The following is a 26,056-nucleotide window of genomic DNA, read 5'->3' as shown; positions in this document are numbered from 1 at the left end:
GTAACCCTATTCTGCAAAATAGCCTGTAGTGCACCTCGCACATCTAGGAGAAACTCTGATAAAGCAATTGATGTATGGTTAATATTTTTTACCATAAGACAGGCTAATTCACTAATAGCTCTAGCATAAATCGCTAAGCCTAGTATCCCTACTATGGAGGCCGCCAAACTAACGTACTCGGTCTTTGATAGCAAATGTAGAGTATCAACAAGGTGAACCGCCTCTCTGACAGTTCGAATATGGTCTGAAGGATTCAAAGGGAACATCATCAAACTCAATTAGGTAAAAGTACAAGGTCTACCTGTAATGTTCACAGGAATATAGGAATATGTGACATTACCACAAGAGAATAGCCAACCAACCGGTAGACGTAGGTAATAAAAATGACTAGCAGCTAATACTATATCTTTGCATACCATATCATTTTGAACATTGGCACAGACATCATCACGTTGATGATGAGACAAAACTTTATCATGCCAAGACATGCCTGAGGAACTCTTATTTAGTTTTAACTAGCCACATTTGCCAATAGAAGCTGGGTCACAAGCCCTGTTATAGCAGACATCACCTTCAGTGATGTTATAAGTGATAATCTGAATCATGTTTTTTCCAGTACTGTCAACCACTTCAGAACAAGATTGGAAGAATTCATATAGAGACAAATGGGTTCTGATATCTTGGTCTTCTGCAGCACCGTCCAAGTTCGTAACATTAAATATCTGTAACAAGACACTGGCAGGGGTAGGCACTGCTACAAGGCATGTTGAGAGTACGTTGAGTACACTTCGCATATTTGACATGCAGGAGTATGTGTGATTCAACACTGTTCGTGCCAGGTGCTCCCAAATGTTAGTCTTCTGGTTCAGCATCATCATCAGTTTGCGCGGGCGGATGGCCGCTTCGCGATAAGGGACCCCTTGCCCCTCCCGGCTCCAGGCTTACTAAGCCAAAAGGAGTCCAGCGTGCGCACATAGCACACCAACACATCGCACAATGATCTAAAGAGAACAGAAACAAAATAGATATTATTCATTCTCGTAAATAACATTTGTCAGCTGTGACATGTTCCCATTTCTCCTGTCCAGGTTTCATGACAAGAATTATTTTGTCTTTGCCCGTTGCAATCACTTCAGCCTGCTCGGGAGGTTTATTGGGTGACTGAACCCACACCTTGGCTCCTGGATTTTTATCAGTCGAGCCCAAACCTTCTTCGCCACATTCAATTAGGAGGGCTGGGGCAGTCCCCTTCCTTACCACCCGTCCATATATCGGCATTATTATCAACTGGACAACTCTGTCTCCAGGTTGTATAATCAGATCAGCATCACCACTATTAAGTAGGATGACCTTTATCTCATCCTGGTAGTCTAAATCCCAACACCTGGATGCCTTTCAGGGCCAATCCGGACCGAGGCGCAATTAAGCCAAAGTGCTCTGGGGGTATCTGAACACCAATTCCGGTTTCGATGAGAGTAATATCCTTTGGATTCGCTCTATACATTTTCAGGGCATGCAGATAAAGACCAGCAGCCTCTGGTACCTCTCTATATGGAGCCAAAGCTCCAGGAACCATTTCCCAATAAAGGTTCGTATTGGTAGCCACATGGGGTTGAATCTGTAAAGATGGTGTTAACATTCTCATCAAAGGAGTCTCTGCATTTGTCAAAGGTCTAAATATTCAAAATTTTCAAGGCCTCATTCAAATTCTCACGCCAGTTCTTTAATGAACAATCAGACAACTTTTTAAACTGATCTTTCAACACACCATTCATACGCTCAATCAAACCCGCAGCTTGTGGGTAATAGGGTATATGAAAAATCCATTCAATATAATGCTGAACACAGTAATCTTGCACTAGTCTCCCTTTAAAATGTGAACCATTGTCACTTTGCATCTGTAATGGAATTCCGTAGTACAAAATCAACAAGTCTAGTGTTTTCAAAGTATTCACTTGGGTAGCACATTTGCATGGAAAAGCTAAAAATATCCAGAATGTGTCCACAGCCGTGCACACTTATTGAAATCCTCTGCTCACTGGCAGCGGTCCGATGTAATTATTTGCCAAGTCTGGCAGGTAACTTATCCATGCTCAACTGACCTCTCACTTTCTGTGGAACTGATCTATGTCTGGTATGCTGACATTGTAAAATCATAGTCTTGGTCAAATCTAAAGGAACGTGTATCCCTCTGTCGTCTGCCCACCTGCTAGTAATCTGTTCTCCTCAGTATCCACAATTCTGGTGAGCTCACCTCGCAATCTCAACCAAGTCAGAATCCTGCGTCTTCACCTCTGCCTCTGAAATCTTAGCTTTCTCATCTGTGAAGGTATTAAACCAATGGTCAAGTGAGTCAATAGAGCAATGGGCGACTACATGATATATTGTAACCTTACTCTGTGTCAACATAGTCCATATATCTTTCCACAACTCCATGCCCCACACCTTTGATATTTAACATCCAATTATGACTATGCCATGTGGGTAGCCAAGTTGCCAGCCCATTGGACGTAGACCACGAGTGGGTATAAATATGACATATTCCAGGCAATTTGTGTTTCAATGCTTGATATACAGCATAAAGTTCTGCAAACTGACTACTCTTTCCTTCTCCAGTAGTGTCAGCAATTTCAGGGTCACAGGATTATATGACACCGCCTTCCAATGGCTCTTTGCTCCTACATACCTAGCTGAGCCATCAGTAGACCATGCATACTTTCTGTCCTCCACACATAGATAGCTAAATGGCTTACCCCACTGTACAGGGGATTCCTGTATTTTAGATACGACATGCAACATCTCCGTTTCCTCCATTGGCGCCTGCGCCACCTTCTCGTGCATCACCGCAGTGTCATTGGGAGCTATTTGGGCCCTATCCTGTATATACCACTTCCATTTGATCACACTGGATTCCTGTGCATGTCCAATCCTATGAGTTTTAGTGGAACTCATCACCCACTGCATTATCGGAATATTCGGTCTCAGAATCACATCATGTCCTAATGTTAGTTGCTCCGTATCCACAAGAGCCCAGTAACATGCAAGCAGTTGTTTCTCATAAGGAGTATAACGCTCTCCAGCGTCTAGCAATTTCTTCGTCCAAAACCCTAAAGGTACTTTTGTTCCTCCCTGCTTTTACCACAAACTCCAATTAGCATACGGTCCCTGCACTGTTACATTACGGTCAACATCTCCGTCTCTCACAGGCCACAATTCCAAAGCATGCTGAATAGCCTCTTTCGCCAATTCAAATGCAGTTTGCTGCTGCTCACCCCATTCAAATGCATTTTTCTTTCGTATAACTCTGAACAAAGGGGCCAAAATCTGAGTCAAAAGGGGAATGTGCTGTCTCCAAAAACCTCCGAGTATCGTTTCTGTTTTTTGGTACCGCAAACGCTTTAATTTTCTGTCTCACCTGGTGCTCCACCTCCCGATGTCCCTGATACCACTGAATACCTAAAAACTTCACACTCTGAGAGAGACCCTGTAGTTTATCAGGATTGATCTCCCATACTTTTTTTGTAAATGCTGCACAATTCTATCTAATTGAGTCTGCACTTGCTCCTGCGTTTCTCCCTGTACCATCACATCATCAATGTAATGACAAATCTGTACTCCAGGAATAACTGACACTTTATCTAAATGCTCAGCCACCAGCTGGTGACAGATTGTGGGACTGTGCAAGTACCCTTGAGGTAAATTTCTGAATGTCATTTGTCTACCGCCCCATAAAAAACTGAATTGCTCTTGACATTAGGGAGCTATTGGTATTGAAAAGAAAGCATTAGCAATATCAACAGTCGCATACCAAGTACCAGGGTGTTTTTGTATTCTTTCAATCAAATTAACTGTGTCTGGGACAGCAACAGTCAAAGGAGATGTATGCTTATTCAATTCACGATAATCAACTGCCTTATGCCAAGAATTCTCACTTTTGCGCACGGGCCATACAGGATTATTCCAAGTGGAAGTAATCAGGGTTACCACCTGCTTCTAAAAAACCCTGAATAGTCGTACTAATTTCATCCTGTCGACCGGGAATTCTGTACTGTTTCACATGAATCACTTTAGTAGCCTGAGGCAATTTCACTGGGGGAATTTTCAAATGACCGACCCTCACAGCGCCAACTGAAGTGTACTGCTTCAATCCAAACTGATCATGTCCATTATCTAAATGCAAAGTCATTCCCTTCAAAATATAATTTCCAATAATATATTCAGAAAGGGGCACAATCGATACAGTGTATTCTCTTTTTGCTATTCTCCCAATATTCATTTGAACTTTAGTCTGCACTGATGGGGTCTCTTTTCCGCCTAAACCTGTAATGGTAAAATACTGTCCATTGACCTTTTTGGGATTTCCAGGTATCAGAGTGGCCTCTGCTCCAGTATCTACTGAAGCTGGGGCCCTTTGAATATTACGATGTCTCCAATAAATTTCAATATCAACATAAGGTCTGTTATCTTTGCGAGCCTACCTTTGCACCGGAGCTTGGCCTATTTCCTAGTCTGCCTTATATCTGTCTTTTGCCCAGGTCAAATCAGGATACACTGAATCCTATTTTTTGGGAATAAAATCCTACTTCTATCAACTAACTAATCGCTTTCTAAATCTCTCTCGATCTTCCTGTTTGAGCGGGCATCTTTCTCCCCCTCCTTCTCCGGTGTCTCACCCTCATTGCCGTCTAACGTTTTTTGCGCTTTATCCTGCTTATGGACTCTCCTACTTTCTTCCTTTCTGTCCAATCCTCTCTTTTTATACATTTACCACAAGCTTGATGTAGCTATCCCATCTGTATCCTCTCTCCCTACTCCATCCTGCAATAGAGCCATGAACATATCTCTTCTAGACAGCATGTTATTGTGAGTACGCGTCTCAGACCTTGAAGGTCTCTCCGTTTTCCTCTACTCAACCTAATTCTCCCAACTAACGATCAGCCTCAAACGCTTCTGCTAAGGCATTACCAGTTTGATTTATTAACAAAGTCATCATCACTTGTTTGTATGCGGGAGGAGGTGTACAAATTATTCCATTCTGCACTGATGCATTCAATACTCCCTCCATCAGTTAGTGTGCATGATCTAGAAAAGAAAGTCTTCATTTCTTCTTCCTTCAATCTCTGTATGCAATCTCTCAAAGTATACCAAGGTTTCTCATTCACCAGCCAATCTGACTCTGTCTGGTATTTGTGGCTATATCCAACTACAACCAGTTGTAACAGACTAATTTGATTGTCACTATTATAATTTCTAAACTGCTCCTGCATTGTAGAAACGGAACTATGTGTACAGAACTGTACTGCATTTCTGGGATCTGGCATCACACAAGCACCACCCAGATCAAACAATCGAACCATCCACGTAAGTAGAGATTCCCCAGCTTTCTGCCGAAAAACCTATCTGAAATATCATTATTTTCCTGCTGGGTAAAATCTTCCATGCTATCCATTGAAACTCCCTGTGGGAAATTCGGACCACCTTGAATTTTTCAGCGATAAATAGGTTGCGCTTGAACTACTTCATGACGCATTGATTCATTCTGTTTCTCAATCTGAACAGGTTCCTCAACCTTATCCCCCATCCCTGCTAGAGTCTGAGAACTCAGAAGAATCCCAGATTTTTCCATCCCACGTTTCAGGATCCCAATCAATTCCAGCCTTTGAAATAGCTAAATGCACTTTCCTCACACTAACTCTTCCTATATTTATGCTTAGCAATCCGTACTGTGGCTTTTTTGGCTACAGGCTGATACGTTTCTAGCTTATCTAACAACAATTTATTCTGACAAGTTAACATTGTTGAAGTATTCTTTATTTCAACACATTTAATTTGCAGCCCTGCCTAGCTTTTTGGAGATATTCCAAAGTCTATAATTAGAAGCACTGGCCGTTAATCTTATTGATATTGCTAACTCTGTAGCAACCAGTATTATACTATGTGTCTTGCAAGCTTAAAACCATGACTTATATGTAGCAGCCTATCTTATACTGTGTGCTATGCTAGCTTAAAATAAGGACTTTCATGTAGCAGCCTGTCTTATACCGTGTGTTATGCAAGCTTAAACCACTTCCTATATGTAGCAGCCTGTCGTGTACTATGTGTTATGATAGTTGAATACTATGTGTCATACAAGTTTGAAACCACAACTTATATCCAGCCACTTGTCTTATACTGTATGTTATACTAACTTAAAATAATGACTTGCATGAAGCAGCCTGGTATATACTTTGTGTTATGCACATTTATAACAACGACTTATATGTAGCAATCGGTCTTATTCTGTGTGTCATGCTAGTTTGAAATAATTATTTTAATGTAGCGGCCTATCTTATACTGTATGTTATGCTAGCTTAAAATAATGACCTACATGTAGCAGTCTGTCTCTTACAGCTAGATTCATGAAGCATTTTTGCGGGCTCAAACGGTGCGAATCGCAGAATTCGGCCGTTTGCGCCCGCAAAAATGGGATTTGAAATTCATCAATGGGTCATGAACTGGCAATTTGAAAATCGCAAAAAAATGCCATTTCTCAAATTGCAATCGCATTTAAGGAATCTCAATTAGAGATTCCTTAAATGTTATTCATGAATCATTATAAAATAGCAAAATCGCAATTTTTTGCCACTATTTACCGCGAAGTCAGACTTCGTGGTAAATAGCGAAAACTGAGAAAAATGCACTTTTGTGCATTTTTCTCAGTTGTATGTTACACACACAAATGTCCTTTGGACATGTGCGTGCGCAACACCTGTGTAAATTTGCATTTCAGGGGTGCTACAGGGTGTCCTTTGGACACCCCTGGCACCCTTGAAATCGCTATCTTATTTGCGATTAGTTAATTGCTAATCTCAAATAAGGAATACTCCCCATTCATTCCTATGGGCCTTTAGGCCCGTAGGAATGAATGGGGAGTTATTTAGGCCCATAGGAATGAATGGGGAGTTATCCCTTATTTGCGATTAGCAATTTGCTAATCGCAAATAAGGAATGTGTAGGAATCGCAATTTATTTTGCGATTCCTACATGAATCCCGTTTTGCAAGTCCTTAATAGCGATTCCTTAATAATCGCTTTAAAGGACTCTCAAAACGGCTCTTTCGTGAATCTAGCTGTTAATGTGTGATACGTAAGTTAAAAACAACTACTTATATGTAGCAACTTGTTGTGTATTGTATGTTAGGCTAGTTTCAAATAACTTCTTACATGTAGTAGCCTGTCTTATACTGTGTATTTTTCCAAGTTTAAAATTACGACTTACTTGTTCACTTATCCCCCCCAATAGCTACTCAACCCTTGCGTCTGCTCTCTACCTCACCCCCCTTAACTCCGACCTCCCTCTCTCATCTTCTCGCCCCCTGTCTCTCCACCTTCAACTCAGCGACCTTACATACCCCCACTTAATCACACCCTCAACCCCCGAGACTCAACCCTAATCAGACATGGCCCCAACTCATGGTCCATTACTTACCCGCCTAATCTCTCAAAAAATGCTAAGAAAAATGTTAAACATAAATTGCTAATTCGACATCCTGAAACACTCATTGTAGACAACTACCTCAGCCTTTCCTCCCTGATAAAAAAACAACTACATCTTCCACTCCAAACGCCCCTCCAAATGGAAGTTTTAAAAGAACAATGTCACAAACTGATTCATTGAAAAGGCAGATACACTGGTATGTACACAACATTACAAGGTAGCAAAGAAAGGAGAGACCCCCAGTATTTTTTCAAAAGTGCTCATGGCATCCTATATTAAAAAATGTCACAGTTCAAACAGGACAGTTGGAACAGCACTGTGGGCATTAAATGCGAAGGCAACCCAAGGGGGCTTTGTGCACGTAGTGCTCCTGAACCAAAGAATGACGGCACGAGTGACAAGTGGAAACACAGCGAGGGACGCAAGGTGACAAAGTGAAGAAAAATATTGTATACAAAACAGTGGTTCCTCTTCAATGATTGGAAGACATATGACTGTTTGTGAACTAAAGTTGAGGATGCACTGAGAGTTGCGCTGTATGATCGGTCGACGGCGCTTCGATCCTCTCAAGTTAGGATCATCATCAGGACCGAGTTGCCATTTTTAAAGGTGGTGAGCAGAGGAGGAGACCAGGTGCATGGTCGGATCCCCGATCCACTGTGTGGCTCCCGGAAGGATGACCTGGAAGGCAACTGGGGATGCTGGCAAGGTCAGAGCTCCAATCCTCTATCAGGGTCCTGGCAACCCGGTCAGGGTTTGTCCTGCTGAGGTATCGTCTTTGAATTCATAAACAGTCCACCATCCCCTTTGTTAAACAAGAAGTTTAGTTATATTTTTTTCTTCCCATCAAATGAATTTCCTAACTGATTCTGCTTTGCATTTTGAGACACTAAAGGGCTTAGACTGCATCAAGGCAAAAAAATAAAAAAACACTCCCATGTAATTTACTCCATGGTTTTTTATTTCGGTTTTAAAAAAATGTAAATTACTCTGTAAGAATGTTTTATTTGATTTTGTAGATAGGTGGAGGTATTCTGATAATTATGAATGTTCATAAGATGACTAGGAGGGGGAACAAGGATCACAAATAAGTACCTTTGCATTGCATGTTTTCGCCAGTGAATCCTCTGGATTTGTCACCCTCATAGGCAGCCTGTCGTCGTTGTTACGCTCGAAGTGGGGCCCACTGAAAGACAACGAAGCCACTATCTCCTTCTACACCAAGCAGATCCTGGAAGGAATACGCTATTTGCATGACAATCAGATAATCCACCGTGACATCAAGGTGAGACCGGCTTTGGCATACAGTGTGAATGGACCTATTTGCACAGTTGCTAATAACTCATATAAGTGCTGGGAGAATTCACATGTTTCTGCTTGTATATTGTGTATTGCCTAGTTTAGGAATAAGCATGGATATAGAGTCTTGTAACACTTAGTAATTAGCCCAGAGTTTTCTTTTTCTTTTTTTTATTTAAGTTTTATCGAACATATATCCAGCATAGCATATACAGTACATGGGTAGATACATGCTTATAAATGTGATGTAACAACATGTAAACACAAAGCAGCGTCCGGCACTACATTAAAAGGAGTATTCACTTTAACATTAGTCTTATGTAACAGTTTAACAATCATAATCCGATATCATGCCTGATTAAGCTGAAATTACTATCTCTGACCCATGTTATTCATGAAGTGCAATGGAGCAGCAATTGAGCCATACATGCCGTTTTAACATCAGGTTGCGTGTGTAGTGCTAGTCGTATCGATAGAGTGTGCGAGTAAATACGTTTTGAGGGGGTCCCATACATTCCTAGGTCACGAAGTTAGGGGGAGGAGCTCCTCATATGTGAGTGTTTGTTCCTGCCAAAATAACATATCTCTAATCCATTCCTTGAACTTGAGTGCCCATCTACATGCTATTCTCCTTTTGGCCAACAGAAGAGCAAATTACACAAATCTCTGATGTGCCACTTCTAAATTCTCTGTGTACCCTAATAGAGCAAGCAAGGGGGAAGGCTGAAGCTGCAGTGAAGTCATCTACTCTAATGCCACAATCACCTGTTACCAGTATACCTGTATAGTACTACAGTCCCAACCAAGGTGCAGGAAGTCCGCAGCCTCCGTACCACATCTGTCACATTTGTCGTTATCACGTAGTTTGTACATTTTAACCAGGGTGTAGTAAGTGCAGTGCAAAAATTTGTAATTTGTGATGCGTAAGTGACTACTAGATGAAATTTGTTCTGTCTCACTGCAACAGTAGACCCAACAGTAGACCCACTATTTGTCAGTTATTTACTGTCCCATCTCAGCAGTCCATTTATCTCTAGCACCTCATTGAGCTGACGCCGGGCTGGTGTATAGACTATGGTATAACGTAGAAACCAAATCTGAGGCAGTGTCACTGCACAATATTGTATGTAGTGGGGTGACACCCTGTGGTTCTTTTGGGTATGCAGCAGTGTATACTTTAACACTTTGTCGCAATCGGACCTAGAGAAAGATATCCATTGGAGAGGGCTTCTTTTTTTCAAACAACTGTTCCAGTGTGCGGAACTTGCCATTTAAATAAAGATCCCCCAGCACGTGATATCGTACTTAGCTTTAGTTTTTTTGAAAGCACCTTCCTGTAATACTGGCATCTTAGGGTGATGGTCGGAAACTGGCTCTATATATACTACACCAAAATGAGGAATAGAGTCCAGGTGACCCCCGAGGTAGGCAGAGGTTTAAGTTAGATAGAACCTTACTCTCGATTTGTGGTATAGTGGTTGAGCAGTAAGGCAGTATCAGAGGACAGTGTTAAGCATTTGATGTACACACTGAGTCAGCAAATTAATTCACACACTCAAGAACTCAACTCTAGGCCTATTGTTTTTGTATAAAAAGTATACTGTTGTTTTATTTTAGATCCAAGCAGGCCTAGCACAAGTAAGCATAACAAACTTTACAGGAATAATTTGCTGATTAGAAAACTGTCTGAAAATGCAATGGAAATTGTATTTTGTTTGATTTACAGGGAATGCGGTAGGTTGCAACACTTAGCAAATACAGTACATTGTAATGAATAGGCTTTTTCAGTAAATTGCAGGTAAGTTACTTTTCTCGTTACTTTTGTAACTCAGTGCTGAATACCTAGATTCAGCACTGGGACATTTCCTGGAAACAGGTAAGTAAATACTTTTTGGTTATTCGCAGTATTTTTAATGTATATTTTTAGATTACAAAACTCCACACTTAAAAACTTTTTGGAAAAAAATTGTCAATGTTATCCTATGGAGGAAAAACAGATTATCGGTTCACAGGTAAGTAATAGTCTGTGGGAGTAAAGGTTCTGGGGTTGGTCTCAGGGGTCCTCCACGGTCAGTGATGCACTTTTGTTTCACCCTCAGCGGTAATAGGGCGGCCGGGTGCAGAGTGTTGAGGCCCTATGTTATCCTATGGAGGATAGGGGGCCTCCAGTTGATGGCTGCTGGCAAGCACACCACACGGCTGTGGGAGCAAGCTCCTAGGGTTAAGGTCAGGGCAAATAAGGAACCAAATTAGCACCAAAGGGGCACCCTGAGCAGCACTAGGTCAGCCGGGTGCAGGGTGCTGTTTTGAGGTTGTGTGCCCTCTTTTCAATGGAGAACCTCCAGTTTGCAAAAGCACTGCAGGCAGAGAGACGAAGGACTTCTGGGTGCGACCACCGCATCGAGAGGTAAGTTGGGAAGTTAAGGGTTGGTTAGGCACTGTTGGTTTGGACGCAATAGGCCGGGGGCGTTGGATGCAGGGGTGCCTTTTGGGGTCGGATCTTCTTACCAGCTCCGGATTGCGGTCAGGGGGGCCTTCTGGATTTAGGCTGTTGGCGTCGGCTGGAGGCTTGAGGCAGGTCAGGGGTCGCCGGATCTCAGGTCAGGATCGCCGGAGGGACCTCCTCGTTGTGTTTTTCCACTCTGGCTCAGGCCGGGTTTGGCGGGTGCAGAGTGGGCTGGATTTGCTGTATCGTGCCAGAGCCAGAAGCTGCGGTTTAAACAAATCCGGTGTTCATGGGAGAAGCAGTCTTGGAAATGAAGGCAGGCAGGTCCTCCGGGGTTCTTGAGGTTGCTGGCTGCAGGACACACGGAATTTCACAGGAGCAGGCTCGAGAGGAGACAGGCCAGTAGGGCTGGGGCCAAGTCAGTGGGCGTCGTCCTCTTGTTAGCTGGCTGCACAGACATTTGGTCCTTCTTCTTTTCTTCTTGTTGTCAGGCTGGATCTGAGGAAGCAAGGTTCAGCGTGCCCCCTAAATACTAGACTTAGGGGCGTTACTGGTAGGTAAAGGGCAGGGACCAATGGGTCCCTGCCCTATCGTGCCACCCTCCAGTGGGAGGGGGCTGGAGCCTGTTCCTGGTTGGCTTGGTCCCCCCATTCTCAAGATGGGGGGGGGGGGAGGGGACTCAGAGTTGTGCTTCACCTCGCCTCCCCCACTTGAGGGGTGGAGTTGGCAGAGGTGGGCACACCTCTTTCCCTCACTTGTTTTTCCCGCCAGTTCTCCTGCCCAAAGTAGGTGGTAGAACCAGTGGGGACCAGTTGCTGAAAGCAGCAAATGGTCTAGGGAGGCTCACAAAGGCGGCATGCCTTTGAAGCTTCCCCTTCATGAACCCTGCCCATCCTGGAGGAGGAGGCTTGGCACCTCGTCCCTGGATGTGCATTGTTTCAGGCACCGAGATCAGCAGGCTCTCGACCCAGGGGTCCGGAATTCTGTCTGTTAGTGGCAGCCTAAGCAGCCCTCAGTCAGGTCACTAGAAGTTGGTAGAGTTTCAGGGGGCATCCGCAAGATGCCCTCTGTTGTGCATTTTACATTAAATCCCACGCTGGCAGCAGTGTGGGTTTAATGTGCTGAGAAGTTTGATACCAAACTTCCCAGTCTTCAGTGTAGCCATTATGGTGCTGTGAAGTTCATAATGACAAACTCCCAGCACCGTATACTCTTAATGGCAGCACTGCACTTACAGTGCCCAGGAATGGACTTGGGCACTGTAGGGGTACAGGGCTCATGCACCTGTACCCTCACCACTGGCATAGGCCACCCAGCTAGAGGGGTGAATGATGTATGCCAGGACAGTGATTTGTGGGCATGGCACACAGGCATGTGTGCCATGTCGACTCCTCACTTTGTTCTGCACCAAGACACGCAGCCTGCCAAGGCAGTGTGTGTGTGTCAGGGTACAGGACCTCTAAGTGCTGCAGCCCTTAGAGCCCTACTCTGGTCACAGTGCCCTGGGTACCCATTGTACCATTTACCAGGGGCTGACATGTGGCCAGTGATGCCATTTGAGTTAAGGCTTCAATGCAGATTTAGGGAAGCAACATAGGCCCTGGCTACCTTATTAGCGGAAGCCCAGGGCACACTCAGTCAAAGAACATCAGCAATTCAGCAAATGAGGATCGCCGCGGGCTGCTGGGACTGGTGAGACGGGCCGGTGTGCCGGACCCTGAAGCACGGGAGATGGACACCGATGCCTGACACCACAGGCCTAAATTGCTGCAGCGCTGCGGTGCAGGGTTGAGTGAAGACCGCACAAGCACTGTGGGTGAGCCCTTCACGGTCACTCGAGGGGAAAGACACAGGACGCTAGAGGCGGCCCAGAGAGAGAGGATCCGGCCAGATGTTACACTGGGAGACGCCTATTCACCGGGGGTGTCTGGGAACATGTAACCGTGGCGAGGACCCGAGAAGGACAAACGCTGAGGGTGGAAGACACCCCGAACCGGGCCTGCTCTCGGACTCGACTCAATCCCAGAGTGAAGACACCATGGTCCGGAAGGGGGCAAAAGCGCTAGATGGCAAAGACGGAACATCGGCCGGACACACACTAGAGTCTGGTCCGGACGGATCCACACAAACGATGTTAAACTCAGCCTTGCCTGGAGACCAGCAAATGGACCAACTAGACCTGATTCTGCAAGAAATCAGAGACTCCAGAACCGCAATAGAAACGCAGGTGGGAACCCTTTCCTCTAATCTCTCACTCCTAAAAGCTGATCATGACAAATTGGCGGACAGAGTCCAGGACCAATGGGTAACACTAACGGACCTCACCCCGACGGTGGCAGAAAACACCACCTCCATCCAACAAATACAACAGCAAGTGAAGACCCTAATGGAACGCGTGGAGGATGCAGAAGGCCGCAATCGACGCAACAACATCCGCGCCATTGGGCTTCCGGAACGGAGTGAGGGACCCCACGCAACGGAATTCATGGAACAATGGTTCCGGAACAACGTGACCTCGGAAGACCTGTCGCCGTTCTTCTGTGTGGAGAGAGCATGCCGAATCCCCACTGGACGGCCGAGACCGGGACAACCGCCACAACCACAGATTGTCAAAATCCTCAACTACCGGGACAGAGACATACTGTTGCAAAAGGCCCAGGAGAAGTCCCTCATTGAATATGAAAATAGGCGCATCTCACTCTACCCGGACAACACTAACTTAGTGCAAAAGCAACGGTCATCCTATTTTGAGATAAAAAAGAGGCTCCAAAATGTTAACCTTCGATATGCCCTACTGTTTCCAGCCCGCCTCAAGGTGATACACGACAATAAAACCCACTTTTTTGAGTCCCACTGACGTAGAAGAATGGCTGGAGGTGATGGACATTGAGGAGAATCCGAGGTTCAACCCAGAGATCGTCGGCTGGCGGCTTCAGGGACGGCGCAGATCATACAGGAGGCACTTCCACCACGCAGACTACGAGACCGAAGCGACGAAAACCCACTAAATCCCGACAGAAAGAAGGTCAGAAAGATGCAGTCGCAATGGTGGGATCCTTTCGGGAAGAGCAGGAAATCATCAATACAGACACTGAAGACAGTACAATACACTCGCACTCGGAACACAGTATGGTGCTGTGCCCGACTGCGACGCCACGAGCAGCAGATGAAATCTTGGACGCTGCTCAGGAATAACTGCATGGATGAAAGGGCCTGAGGCCCTGGGACCTACTAATATCCTTTCTAAGTTGTATTGACTGAAGCGCTGGGGGGGGGGGGGGGGGGGGGGGGGGGGCGGAGGAGGGAACCTGAGGCAGGAGCATTGGCCCTTGTTGCGCCGTTTGTATGCTGAGGTCCAGCTTAAAACATGTTTTATTTACTAATGGGAATTTGCGATTGGTGGACCTCACAAACCCATACTCCTGCAGAAAGGTGAGACATAGAGACACGGAGGCGGGAAAACAACCCCCTCGGAGGATACCAGCAACAGACACTTTTAGAAATGACTTCCCTGGCGGCACCGGAGAGCCGGCGGCGCAGAGCTGTGAGACTCTGTAAACAAGGCACATGCATAGTCGCACCCCCAAAGGCGTATGCACCGCAAATTGTTTAGTTATGTTCTGCATTTTCTGGTTCCGCACAACAACGTTTCTATGCTGCGCCTATAGAGTTCGAGATTGGGGTGGGAGTGAAAACGTCTCCTGGCTAGCACTGATAACACACACGACACTGCACAACACTGGCAGTTATGGCAGCTGTACTCCAGTATGGCTGACACCAAAGGACAATATAGGCTGGCTACCTGGAATGTACGGGGACTAGAAGCAGTACAAAAACGACACAGAATACATACCTTTTTACTTCGCCAACACGCCCAAATAGTATTCCTACAAGAATCGCACCTAACACAGGCTGAGGCACACTCATTACGGAAAAAGTGGAGAAGTACTATTTTCTCTACAACATACTCCGCCTTTTCCAGAGGGGCCACCATATGGGTACGACACGGCACCCCATTTGTAGAACTAGAGAGGAGGGTAGACGACCAAGGACGTTATATACTGGTGAAAGGCACACTAGTCGGTACACTGCTGGTCCTGGGCAGCATCTACGCCCCGAACTTTGACCAGGACAAATTCCTAGCAAACGTGGGCCGGGTCTTAGCTGATTGGATAGACATCCTCTGGATTCTAGGTGGGGATTGGAACATGATCCTAAATGTCGACCTGGACAGGTCACATCCCCCCCTCCAGACGACAGGAATACAAAAGATGGCCGATTCCTTTAGAACCTGGACCCAGGGATGGGGACTGAAGGGCGTATGGCGCACCCTGCACCCAACACACAAGGAATATTCTTACTACTCCACAGTACATGCCCTACATACCCGCTTGGATAGAATCTTGTGTACCTAATCCCTATTGACTAAATGTATGTCCTCAGACTACCTGGCTAAAACCTTCTCAGACCACAGACCACTGACACTCGACCTACACTAGGGGGAGGGTACCACCACCGGTGCCCACATAGAGACTTAACCCACTGCTACTGGAGGATGGCCCATTCCGCAAGCACCTGTCAGATACTCTAAATAACTACTTCAGGGAAAACTGGGACACTGCGTGCTCGAACCTACTGGTATGGGACGCCATGAAAGTTGTGATAAGGGGAGGCGCTATTGGAAGGATGGTAGGGGCCAGACAGGAAATCCACAGGAAACTCTGTGAGATCGAAGACCGCCTGAAAGATCTAGAGACGGCGGTAGGAGTGGACCCCGGACGCAAGGGAGACTTACAGTTATGTAACATAGAACACGCGGAAACACTAGAGACACTGAGAGTCATTGATCACAAGGACTATCTGAGGTGCCAGCAGGCGGAGGCAAACAGATCTGGTACCTTGCTGGCTCGCCTGGTCCGTGACAACCCCGAAACCCCAGTGATTACGAAAGTTAGGGACGGAGAGGGTAGAGAGGTGTCCACACAATCGGGAATTAATACTGCATTTAGGGTTCACCTGGAGAGGCTATATGCCCCTCCCCCAGAGGGTGGTGGATATGAAACGATGGAATTTCTGAGAGACCTCCCGATCCCAACCCTGACCCGGGACGAACAGACTGAGCTGGACGGACTCATTACGCAGCAGGAAATTAAAATAGCTATTGGCTCTCTAAACCGGGGCAAGACCCGCGGCATGGATGGCCTACCGGTAGAATTTTATCAGACTTACTCTGCAACGCTAGTACCCATTTTAGAGAAAATTTATAAGACATCTTACGAAGTGGGTCACCTGCCTGCCACGACGATGCAGGCCGCAGTGATCTCCATACCAAAACCCGGTAGGGATACCCTTGACCTAAGTAATTGCAGGCCCCTCTCAATGCTCTCCACAGAGTATAAAATACTTAGCAAAGCTATATCTATGCGCCTACAGTCCCGTCTCCCTGCCCTAATACACCCAGACCAATGTGGCTTCCTCCCGGAAAGGAGCACGTCCCAGAACACGAGGAGACTCCACGCCCTTATGTCGGCCACGGCAACAGATTTTCCCCAGGCCGGGTGCATCGCCTTAGATCTCAGACAGGCGTTTGATTCCCTGACATGGGACTTTATGTTCGAGGTCATACGACGGTTTGGCTTCCCGGACTCCCTGATCAAATGGATTTGTCTACTGTACACGAACACGACGGCCAGAGCGCGCACAGGCAGGTACATTTCAGATAGCTACGACATCTATAGAGGCACCTGGCAGGGTTGCTCACTGTCTCCTCTACTGTGTGTACTGGCACTCGAGCCTCTAGCGATAGCGCTCCGGACCCGAGCAGGCGAGGTGGGTATCTCCATAGGGGGTACACATAATTTGATATCAATATATGCCGATGATATTTTAGTGTATCTACGGGATCTGAACGGGAACCACTCAAACCTGGCGACTATCTTTGCCCAATTTGAGACCGTATCTGGCCTGGCCATTAACCCAACGAAATCCCTGGGCTTCTATTTCCGAGAAGGGCAACGACCCCCCCCACATACAATTCGGCGACTGTCGGATTCACATAGAGCCGACTACATTTAAATACCTAGGTATCAACGTATATAGACGGCAGGAAGACCAGATTGAGGGTAACCTGAGGAGGGCCATTACTGGCCACCGAAGTAGTGTAACCTTTTGGACATCCCTACCACTATCTGTCATGGGTCGGATAGCAGTCTCAAAAATGGTCATGCTCCCTCGTATACTGTATTACTTTGTCAACTTACCGGTCCTCCTCCCGCAGCACATATTCACTACACTGAACACAATCCTAATCACTATCATATGGGGCCCTGGGAGACGGCGAATAAGCCTAAAAAAACTACAACTGAGCACTAAACAGGGTGGCCTAGATGTACCGGACCTACGAAGCTACTACTACGCAAGCCAATTGCAGTGGCTGTCACGATGGGTGGCGGGCAAGAATCTACATGCAACTAGCACGGGGAGAATTGCATTCCCTTCTGTTACCCGAAGCCAAGATTCCCCGAGACTGCCACCCCCTGCTACATACTGCCTTAATGTGCTGGAGGAAGGCATTGACATACACGGCAGGGACCACACCCTATGCAGATAACATTCCCCTGTTAGGGATCCCAACACCGCAAGGACGTCTAACACAACGCAGGTTACAGCCCTGGGCGGAGGCGGGAGTGGATAGAGTGGGAGACCTGTTTGGAGACGACACTATACTAGACCACACCTCCTTCGCACAGACAACGGGAGCCCCAACGAGACTGTACTTCCTACATGCCACAGTGACGCATTACGTACGCCGTACATGGGCCCCACAACGTAGCAAACAGCACAACATGAACTAGTGCATCTCCTCCATTATATGGGGACAGGGGGACACTTAGTGAAATGGCTCTATGTGGGTATTTTGAGGAGTTTGTCCATCTGTGCGACTTGTTGCTGCACTTGTGACGTGGCGTATTGTCTTAATGTGTTCATCATGTGTGTCTACCTTATGAACGATGAAATCCATGCGACTGTTCATGGCGTCCATTTAGCTCGAAAAGGCTGTGTTGCATGACAAGCAGTAAACTTTTCACATCGTCTTCTGTGCCCGCTCCTCGTTGGGCTGTTGTTGGAGCGCGTGGTGACTTTTTTCGTTTTTGAAGAAAAGCTTGGACTGACGTCCGTCTGTCTTAACCACTGTAGATACATTACGATGCGCTGTAGGACTACAAGCCGAGGGGGGAGGAGCAGTAATTATATATTCTAGGCATATGAGCTGCAGATCACACTCTATGCAAAGATCGCCATCTGGTGTTGGGCCCGGATGTTTGCAGTTTGTTATGGTCTTGGAACAAGTCTTTGGAAGTCACGAGATAGGTGACTCCCTCCTGTGGAAAATAGTGTGCATGGGCATCGACTCCATCTTCAGATTTTTATTTCCGCCATCGTGCTCAGAAGTGTTCAACAGGTTCCAGTTTGGTTTCGTTACCAATTTACCTTTCGACACACAATCCTTTACCCTTTCTTCGGTATTGTCTTTGATCGTGTTTCCCATTCGGCGCGCATCTCTACAAACTTGAAATCTTCGGTTCCGGTGGTCGACGCAGGCCTTCGGGCCCATCTGCGCCATCAGGCCCTTTGGCTCATGGAAAGGACTACTTTAATAAAGTGTCCTCAATGTGGATCCAAGTTTCCACATGCCGATCTTCATGAGGTGTGTAACCTCTGCCTTTCACCTGAGCACGAGGCCAAAGACTGTTCATCTTGTGCCTCTTTCCGCTCCAAGAAGACCTTACGAGATTGCCAAGCTCGAAGAAGCATGGCTCGATCATCAACATCGACCGGACGATATCTTCCAAGAAGGCATCAATGTGAAGGAGCACATCAAAGAAGGCACCTTTAGCGCCTCCGAAGCTGAAGAATCTGGCGTAGAAGACATCACTACAGGGCAGTGGGCCGTAAGTACTGACGTCGATCCCCTTCACCTCCCCCTCCCCCCCATTCCATCCATACATAGGCTTCGGTAACACCTTCACCTTCAGGCCTAGGTGCACACCTGGATAAAACTTCCCACGCCCCGCCTTCGGGCCAGGCAAAGAAGTCAACATATAAGCCTTTAGACCACTCTGGATCAAGCCAGCCTACTGTCAGTGCCAAAACCCCATACTCTGCACCGACAACAAAAGGCAAACCAAAACAAAACCATTGTCTTCCTCTGCGCCGAAGCTTGGTTCCACTTCGGCGCACTTGGCACCAAAATCCTCAGACACTGAACCTTCGGATCCAAAAAATTATCAGAAGCAACCGGTTCCAAAAACCACTACCAATGAACCTTCGGATCTGAAGAAATCATTGGTTCCGAAGACGACTAGAACACACACTTCGGATCCGAAAAAATAATCGGAACCAAAGTTCCAAAGACCCCAAGCAAACCTTCGGAACCCAAGAAAACTCCTGATTTCAAACATAAGGAGCATAAAACAACTCCAAAAAATGTGCCACACAAATACTCTGACCCGAAAAAATTGGCACCGAAACAACAAACTATAGAAAAGGAGCTTTTTCAACCTGATCCAGCCCAAAAAACTCTGGAAATAGACCCAGAAACAGGTCATCTTAAAATGTGTCCTTCCAACAAAAAGAAAATGGACAAACCTACACCACCTCAAATTCCTTTAAAGAAAAGAGACATTGCTACTTCTTTAAGGATTCCTTCTCCACAATACAACTTTCCTATCCCATCTCCAGTACCCTCACAATCTCTTCCACCTCCATATGCTTAGGGCACCTCTGGGGATGACGGGGATGATGAACCTCTAGGGGAACCTAATCCTCCTTGTATGCCAAAGGATCCATGGGAACATTATGGCACACCAAATGTTCCTAATATACCACAAGGGGAGGTCTATCCATCTAGATCAACCCCTCCAGAGGACACTATAGGATTCACTCAGCTTATACACAGGACTGCACTATACCGCGGGGTAAATTTACACATAGACCCTATAGAAGAAGACTTCCTCATGGACACTTTTGCACCATCTCAAAGGTCCACTTCCATTTTTCCAATGTTAAAAGGAGTAATCAAAAACGCTCCTGAAGTCTTTAAAGACCCTGTAAGGGTTAGTCATTAATCCCAGGGTAGAAAAGAAATACAAGTCTGCCCCAACTGACTCTGTCTACTTTACAGGCCAGCTTCCCTTAGATCCCTTGATTGTCTCCAATGCCAGAAAAAGGGCTAACTCCCAGACCTCAGGCGATGCTCCACCGCCTGATAAGGAGTCAGAACTCTTGGACGCATCTGGTAAAAGAACAGCGTCACAAGCAGCCAACATATGGAGAATTGCCAACACACAGGCCTTACTGGCTAGGCATGATAGGGCGCACTATGACAAATTAGAAACCCTACTACAACACCTTCCAGGTCAATATAAAACAAGGGCCAATTATCTCATCCAGGATGGACAACTAATAACCAATACCTCCATTCAATGTGCTCTAGATGCTGCAGACACAGCCTCCCAAGCTATTAATACAAGTGTTCTCTTATGCAGGCATGCCTGACTACCATATTAAACCAACCCTTTTACCAGGAACATCTATTTGGACCTACTGTAGATTAATCTTTAGAGATGGTGAAACAAGATACAGATACTGCCTAATCAATTGGAGCACTGCAATTGCAAGCTCCCAGAAGTTCCTGTTGTCGCTCCTCTTATCGGGGCGCCTCTAGAGGCTTTAACACAGATAACACCTCCACCTCCTATAAGAGTCCCACACAGACCTCCTCTACCAGAGGTTATTACAGTGTAGGCTACAGGGGCAATAATAGCAAAGGTAGAGGTATAACTACCAATACTCACACTGCCTCCACCTCCAAACAATGACTTCCCCCCACCCCCCTGGACCATTCTACTCCGGTCGGGGGAAGATTGATACAGTTCCTACCTGTCTGGAACACCATTACCACAGACAGGTGGATAGGACAAATCATCCAATCCGGTTATTGCCTAGAGCTCACTTCAACTCCCACAAACATACCACCCAAACAGTGTCCAATGCCAACAGAATCGAATATATTTTATTGGCTCAGTTAACAAAAGTTGTTACAAAAAGTGTCCTATAAAATATCCACAAAACTTGCTTGCTACAGTAGTCATCATTAATTGCTACAAATTTGGATGCACTACATCCTGTAAAACAAATCCTAAAAATACAGATCATTAATAATAAAAACATTAAAACTCATGTGTTAATTAGGAATTCAAGGCATTCAAAAAACCTATTTTGGAAGAGAGATTCCAATAAAGTGCAAAATAGATACAGCTTGTCACAGCATACAGATCAAAGTCTAGGCATGCCCAAAGTGCAGTCTTGAAGTTCTGAAGTGCAAGGCGCGTTACTTAAACGTTCTTTAACTTTATGTGCAAATTTGGCGAACCTAGCCAATTCCATTGGTGTCGCCAGGCTAAACAAGAGTTTCATGGCATCCTTGCAATTAGGTGTCCCATATTTTAAAAACAATGGCCTTAGTAAAGTGTGACGTGCGTGTATTAGGCAATGGCATATGCAGACCAAATGGTCCATGGATTCTTCATGCTGATGGCATAGTCTGCAGGTGGTAATCTCCTCCAGGGATTTCCAGCGCCTGTGGATATCTTTTATTGGCAATGCCTTAAGCTTCACTGTTAAGATTTGCTTTAAAATTATCTTGTTTATTGCAGCATTGAGGTATGGTTGCCATAACCTATCTTGATAGGAGCTTACAAGTATCCCAATGTTACTTTTGGAACCATTCAACTCCTTCATACCTTCTTCCCTGGATAATGCTCTAACTTGTGTTTTTCAATATAGATTTTAGTGTACCAGGCTGATAGGTCAGATGCTTCAGTATGGTCATGTCAAGCTGTAATGCAGTGCAGGCAGTTTACAGCCCGTTACTCCGTGAATTATTGGCTTCCAGAAAGATCATTTTCAGTGAAGGTCTTGCGAAGGAAGCAGAGGGTGTAGAAGCAGCTGGAGGTGACTGCATTGACCTGTCGGTTCATGGCGAGTGATGAGTCTACTACGATGCTGAGGTTCTTGGCGCGGTCTGAGGGGGTAGGTGGGCTTCCGAGGGCGATCGACCACCAGGTGCTGTCCCATGTAGAAGGGGTGGTATCGAGGACGAGGACTGTCTTCTCAGCTTAGAGCTTCAGGCAACGGTTGGTGATCCAGACTGCGACGTCATGCATTCCTTCCTGGAAGTTGAGTTTGGCAGTGTAGGGTCTTTGGTGTGGGAGAGGATGAGCTGGGTGTTGTCAGCGTAGAATATGATGTTGAGGCCGTGTTGTCAGACGATGGCTGCGAGGGGGGCCATGTAGATGTTGAAGAGGGTGGGGCTCAGTGATGAACCCTGTGGGACTCCACAAGTGATTTTCATGGGGTCGGAGAGGAGGGGTGGGAGTCTGATCCTTAGGCTTCTTCCGGTGAGGAATGATAAGATTGGATCCCGTGACTAGTGTGTGGTGGGAGACGTGTCGAAGGCCGCCGATAGGTCGAGTAGGATGAGGGATGCGGAGTGGCCATTGTCCAGGAGGGTGCGAATGTCGTCTGTGGCGGCGAGTAGGGCAGTCTCTTTGCTGTGGTTGCTTCGGAATCTGAATTGGGACAGGTCGAGGACAGCGTTCTCTTCAATCGATAATGTCCTTTTCCTGATGACTGTTTTCTCTTCAACTTTGGCTGCAAAGGGGAGGCCGAAAGTTCTTGAGGTCGTGGGGTCAGCTGGTGGCTTCTTGAGCAGGGATCTGACTTCTGCATGCTTCCAGTCATCTGGGAAGGTGCCTGTTTTGGAGGTGAAGTTGATGGTGCGTTGTAGTTCGGGCGCGATGGCGGCCGTAGCTCTGTGGTATATGTGAGGGAGGCAGGGGTCAGTGGGGACCCCCGAGTGGATGCTTTTCATGGTTGAGGCGTTGTCTCTGGCCGTGATCGTTGTCCAGTTGGAGATGATGGGCTGGCTGGTGTTTCCGGGGGCGGGGGCGCGTCTGTGGCGCCTGGTGTGTGGTCGATTAAGTTGTCGTAGAGGTGGTTGATCTTGAGGTTGAAATAGGTTCCAAACTTGTGTCAGAGGTCTTGGGATGAGGTGATGTCTGTGGCTTTGATGCGTGGGTTGGTGAAATCTTGAATGACACTGAAAATTCCTTGGAGTTGGCCAGGATTTTGTTGTGGATGAAGTTCCTCTTAGTAGCTCTGATCTGGTTGTGGATAGTCCGTCATGGCGTCTTTTTCGGTTGTCTTGGTGTTTCTCCAGTGTAGGGAAGTGGGTTTCTGTTGCAGTAACCCCTCCCCTCCACACTTTATTTTTGGCCAGACTTCTGATTTACTTGTTCTTGGTGAGCCCTGGGTCCCTGCCAATCAGGTTCCCAGGGCATGTGTTCTTTCCCTAAAACTAACCCAATTGTCATCTCTTGCCACAGGTCAGCCCCTGGTAAATGGTACCACAGGTACCCAGAGCACTGTGACCAGGGAAGAACTCTAAGGGCTTCAGCACTTATTTTGCCACCCTTAGAAGCCCTGTACCTTTACACCCACACACTGCCTTTGCAGGCTGCGTGTCTTAGTGCAGAACAAAGCGAAGAGTCGACATGGCACACATCCATGTCCCCAAACCACTTCCCAGGCATACATCAGTCACCCCTCTAGCTGGGTTGCCCTATGCCAGTGGTGAGGGTACAGGTGCATGAGCCCTACAGTGCCCAAGTTCATTCATGGGCACTGTAAGTGCAGTGCTGCCATTAAGAGTATATGGTGCTGAGAGTCTGTCATTATGAACTCCACAGAACCATAATGGCTACACTGAAAACTGGGAAGTTTGGTATCAAACTTCTCAGCACATTAAACCCATACTGATGCCAGTGTGGGATTTAATGTAAAATGCACAACAGAGGGCATCTTAGAGATGCCCCCTGAAACCCAACCAACTCCTAGAAAACTGACCGAGTGGCTGCCTAGGCTGCCACCAACAGACATGTTTCTGGACCCCTGGGCCGAGAGCCTGCTGGTCTCGGGGGGCCTGAAACAATCCACATCCTGGGATGAGGTGCCAATCCTCCTCCCCCAGGATGGGCAGGGTTCACGAAGGAGAGGTTTCAAAGGCATGCCACCTTTGTCAGCCTTTCTATATCAATTGATGCTTTTAGCGACTAGTCCCCTCTGGTTCTGCCCCCCACTTTAAGCAGGAGAACCGGCGTGAAAAAAAGTGAGGAAGAGAGCTGTGCCCACCTCTTCCAACTCCACCCCTCAGGTGGGGGAGGTGAGGTGAAGCACAACCTCGAGTCCCCGCCATCTTGAGGATGGGGAGACCCAGCCAACCAGGGACAGGCTCCTGCCCCCCTCCCACTGGAGGGTGGCATGATAGGGAGTGTACCCAGCCCAGGGAAGGACCCATTGGTCCCTGCCTTACCTACTTGTAACACCCCTAAATCTAGTATTAAGGGGGCACCCTGTACCTTTCTTTCTCAGATCCAGACAAGAAAAGATAAGAAGGACTGAAGAGCTGTGCAGAGCTAACAAGAGGACAAAGCCAACTGGCTTGGCTGCAGCCCTACCGGCCTGTCTCCCCCTCGAACCTGCTCCTGCAGAATCCCGGTGTGTCCTGCAGCCAGCAACCACAAGAAACCTGGTGGACCTGCCTGCCTTCACTTCTAAAGACTGCATCTCCTGTGAACACCGGATTTGTTCAAACTGCAGCTTCTGGCACCAGCCAGAGACTGCGAATCCAGCCCACTCTGCACCCGCAGAACCCGGCCCAAGCTCGAGTGGAAAAACACCAAAAGGTGGTCACCCCGGCTGACCCGAAATCCGGTGACCCCTGACCTGCCTCAAGCCTCCAGCCAATGCCTGTGTAGTGTAGTTACTATATTCCCAATAGGCTCTGCGCATTGGAATAACATAAACGATAGTGTAGACGTAGGACTGAGGTCGACTAGGTCTCTATTGAATATGTTAGACTTAATTATGAATGCCAGCTAGCTCAGAGGTTACTAGAAACGTTCTCGAGTGAACAGGAAGGTATTAACTTTCCTGAATAGACAAGAAGGGATAAGTTTCTGACAACCGCATAAACATGACAACTTTGCTCCCCCAAAATAAGGAGTATATCTCCAGAGTCGTGGAAACAAAAGATAGCTATTTCACTAAGTCAATCGTGCATGCTTAGTTTCACCAGAAGTGCAGAGAAATAGAGAGACGGGCGTTTTCAATAAAAGGGTTATTTATTGAGCAGTCTAGTTTCTCATGCAAGAGAAGTGAATTGCCACAATTGCAATACTTGTCATAAAGTAAAGTGTGTACAGTAAAATGAGTATTATGAAATAATACTGTAAAAGCATTTATATGGTTTCTAAGCCATAAGATACTTAAAATGGATAAAATACATACAATGATAAAATAATGACTAAACATGCTCAACTGGTTTTTCTAAGATTAACGCCTACCCCAGTGTACCTAACCTAAGCCGAGTACAGGGAAGGAGTAGATGAGTTACAGTTTTTTGCCAAGAATCTGAATCAAGAATTCTCTGTGGGTCTAATCAGCTCAGTACCTTGGTTATAGAATGAAGGAGGTCTTGTATCTCTTTCTCAGGACTCGATCTCCCAGCAACCCGCGAGGGTGACCGGAAAACACTGGAGCTGGATTTCTCGGCAGGAGAAAAGACAGCGTCTCTCTCAGTGCGTCAATGGGAGGGTCGGCTTCCTTCGGCACTGTCATCAGCAGGGCTTCGGGCAAGTAGATAGCCGATCTGCTCCAAACCACCGTGTGTTGCTTAAGGCAGATGCTAGTATATTTATACCTGGAAGGTGC

The 26,056-nt window shown here is 46.5% G+C and overlaps 1 protein-coding gene across 6 annotated transcripts in view; it reads left to right on the top strand.

Moving 5' to 3' along the window:
• LOC147732719 (mitogen-activated protein kinase kinase kinase 5-like) overlaps window positions 1-26,056 on the top strand; it is a 1,007,398-nt gene that overhangs the window by 487,536 nt on the left and 493,806 nt on the right. For all 6 annotated transcript variants that reach the window (XM_086957271.1, XM_086957270.1, XM_086957268.1 and 3 more), the window contains one exon: window positions 8,625-8,761. In XM_086957271.1, the coding sequence (XP_086813397.1) occupies window positions 8,625-8,761 (137 nt within the window). The remainder of the gene's footprint in view (window positions 1-8,624; window positions 8,762-26,056) is intronic.

Source organism: Lissotriton vulgaris, chromosome 2_1 (assembly GCF_964263255.1).
Source record: "Lissotriton vulgaris chromosome 2_1, aLisVul1.2, whole genome shotgun sequence".
Taxonomy (NCBI): Eukaryota; Metazoa; Chordata; class Amphibia; order Caudata; family Salamandridae; genus Lissotriton; species Lissotriton vulgaris.
Note: the sequence above shows the minus strand (reverse complement) of the source record. Positions and strands in the feature narration are given on the sequence as shown.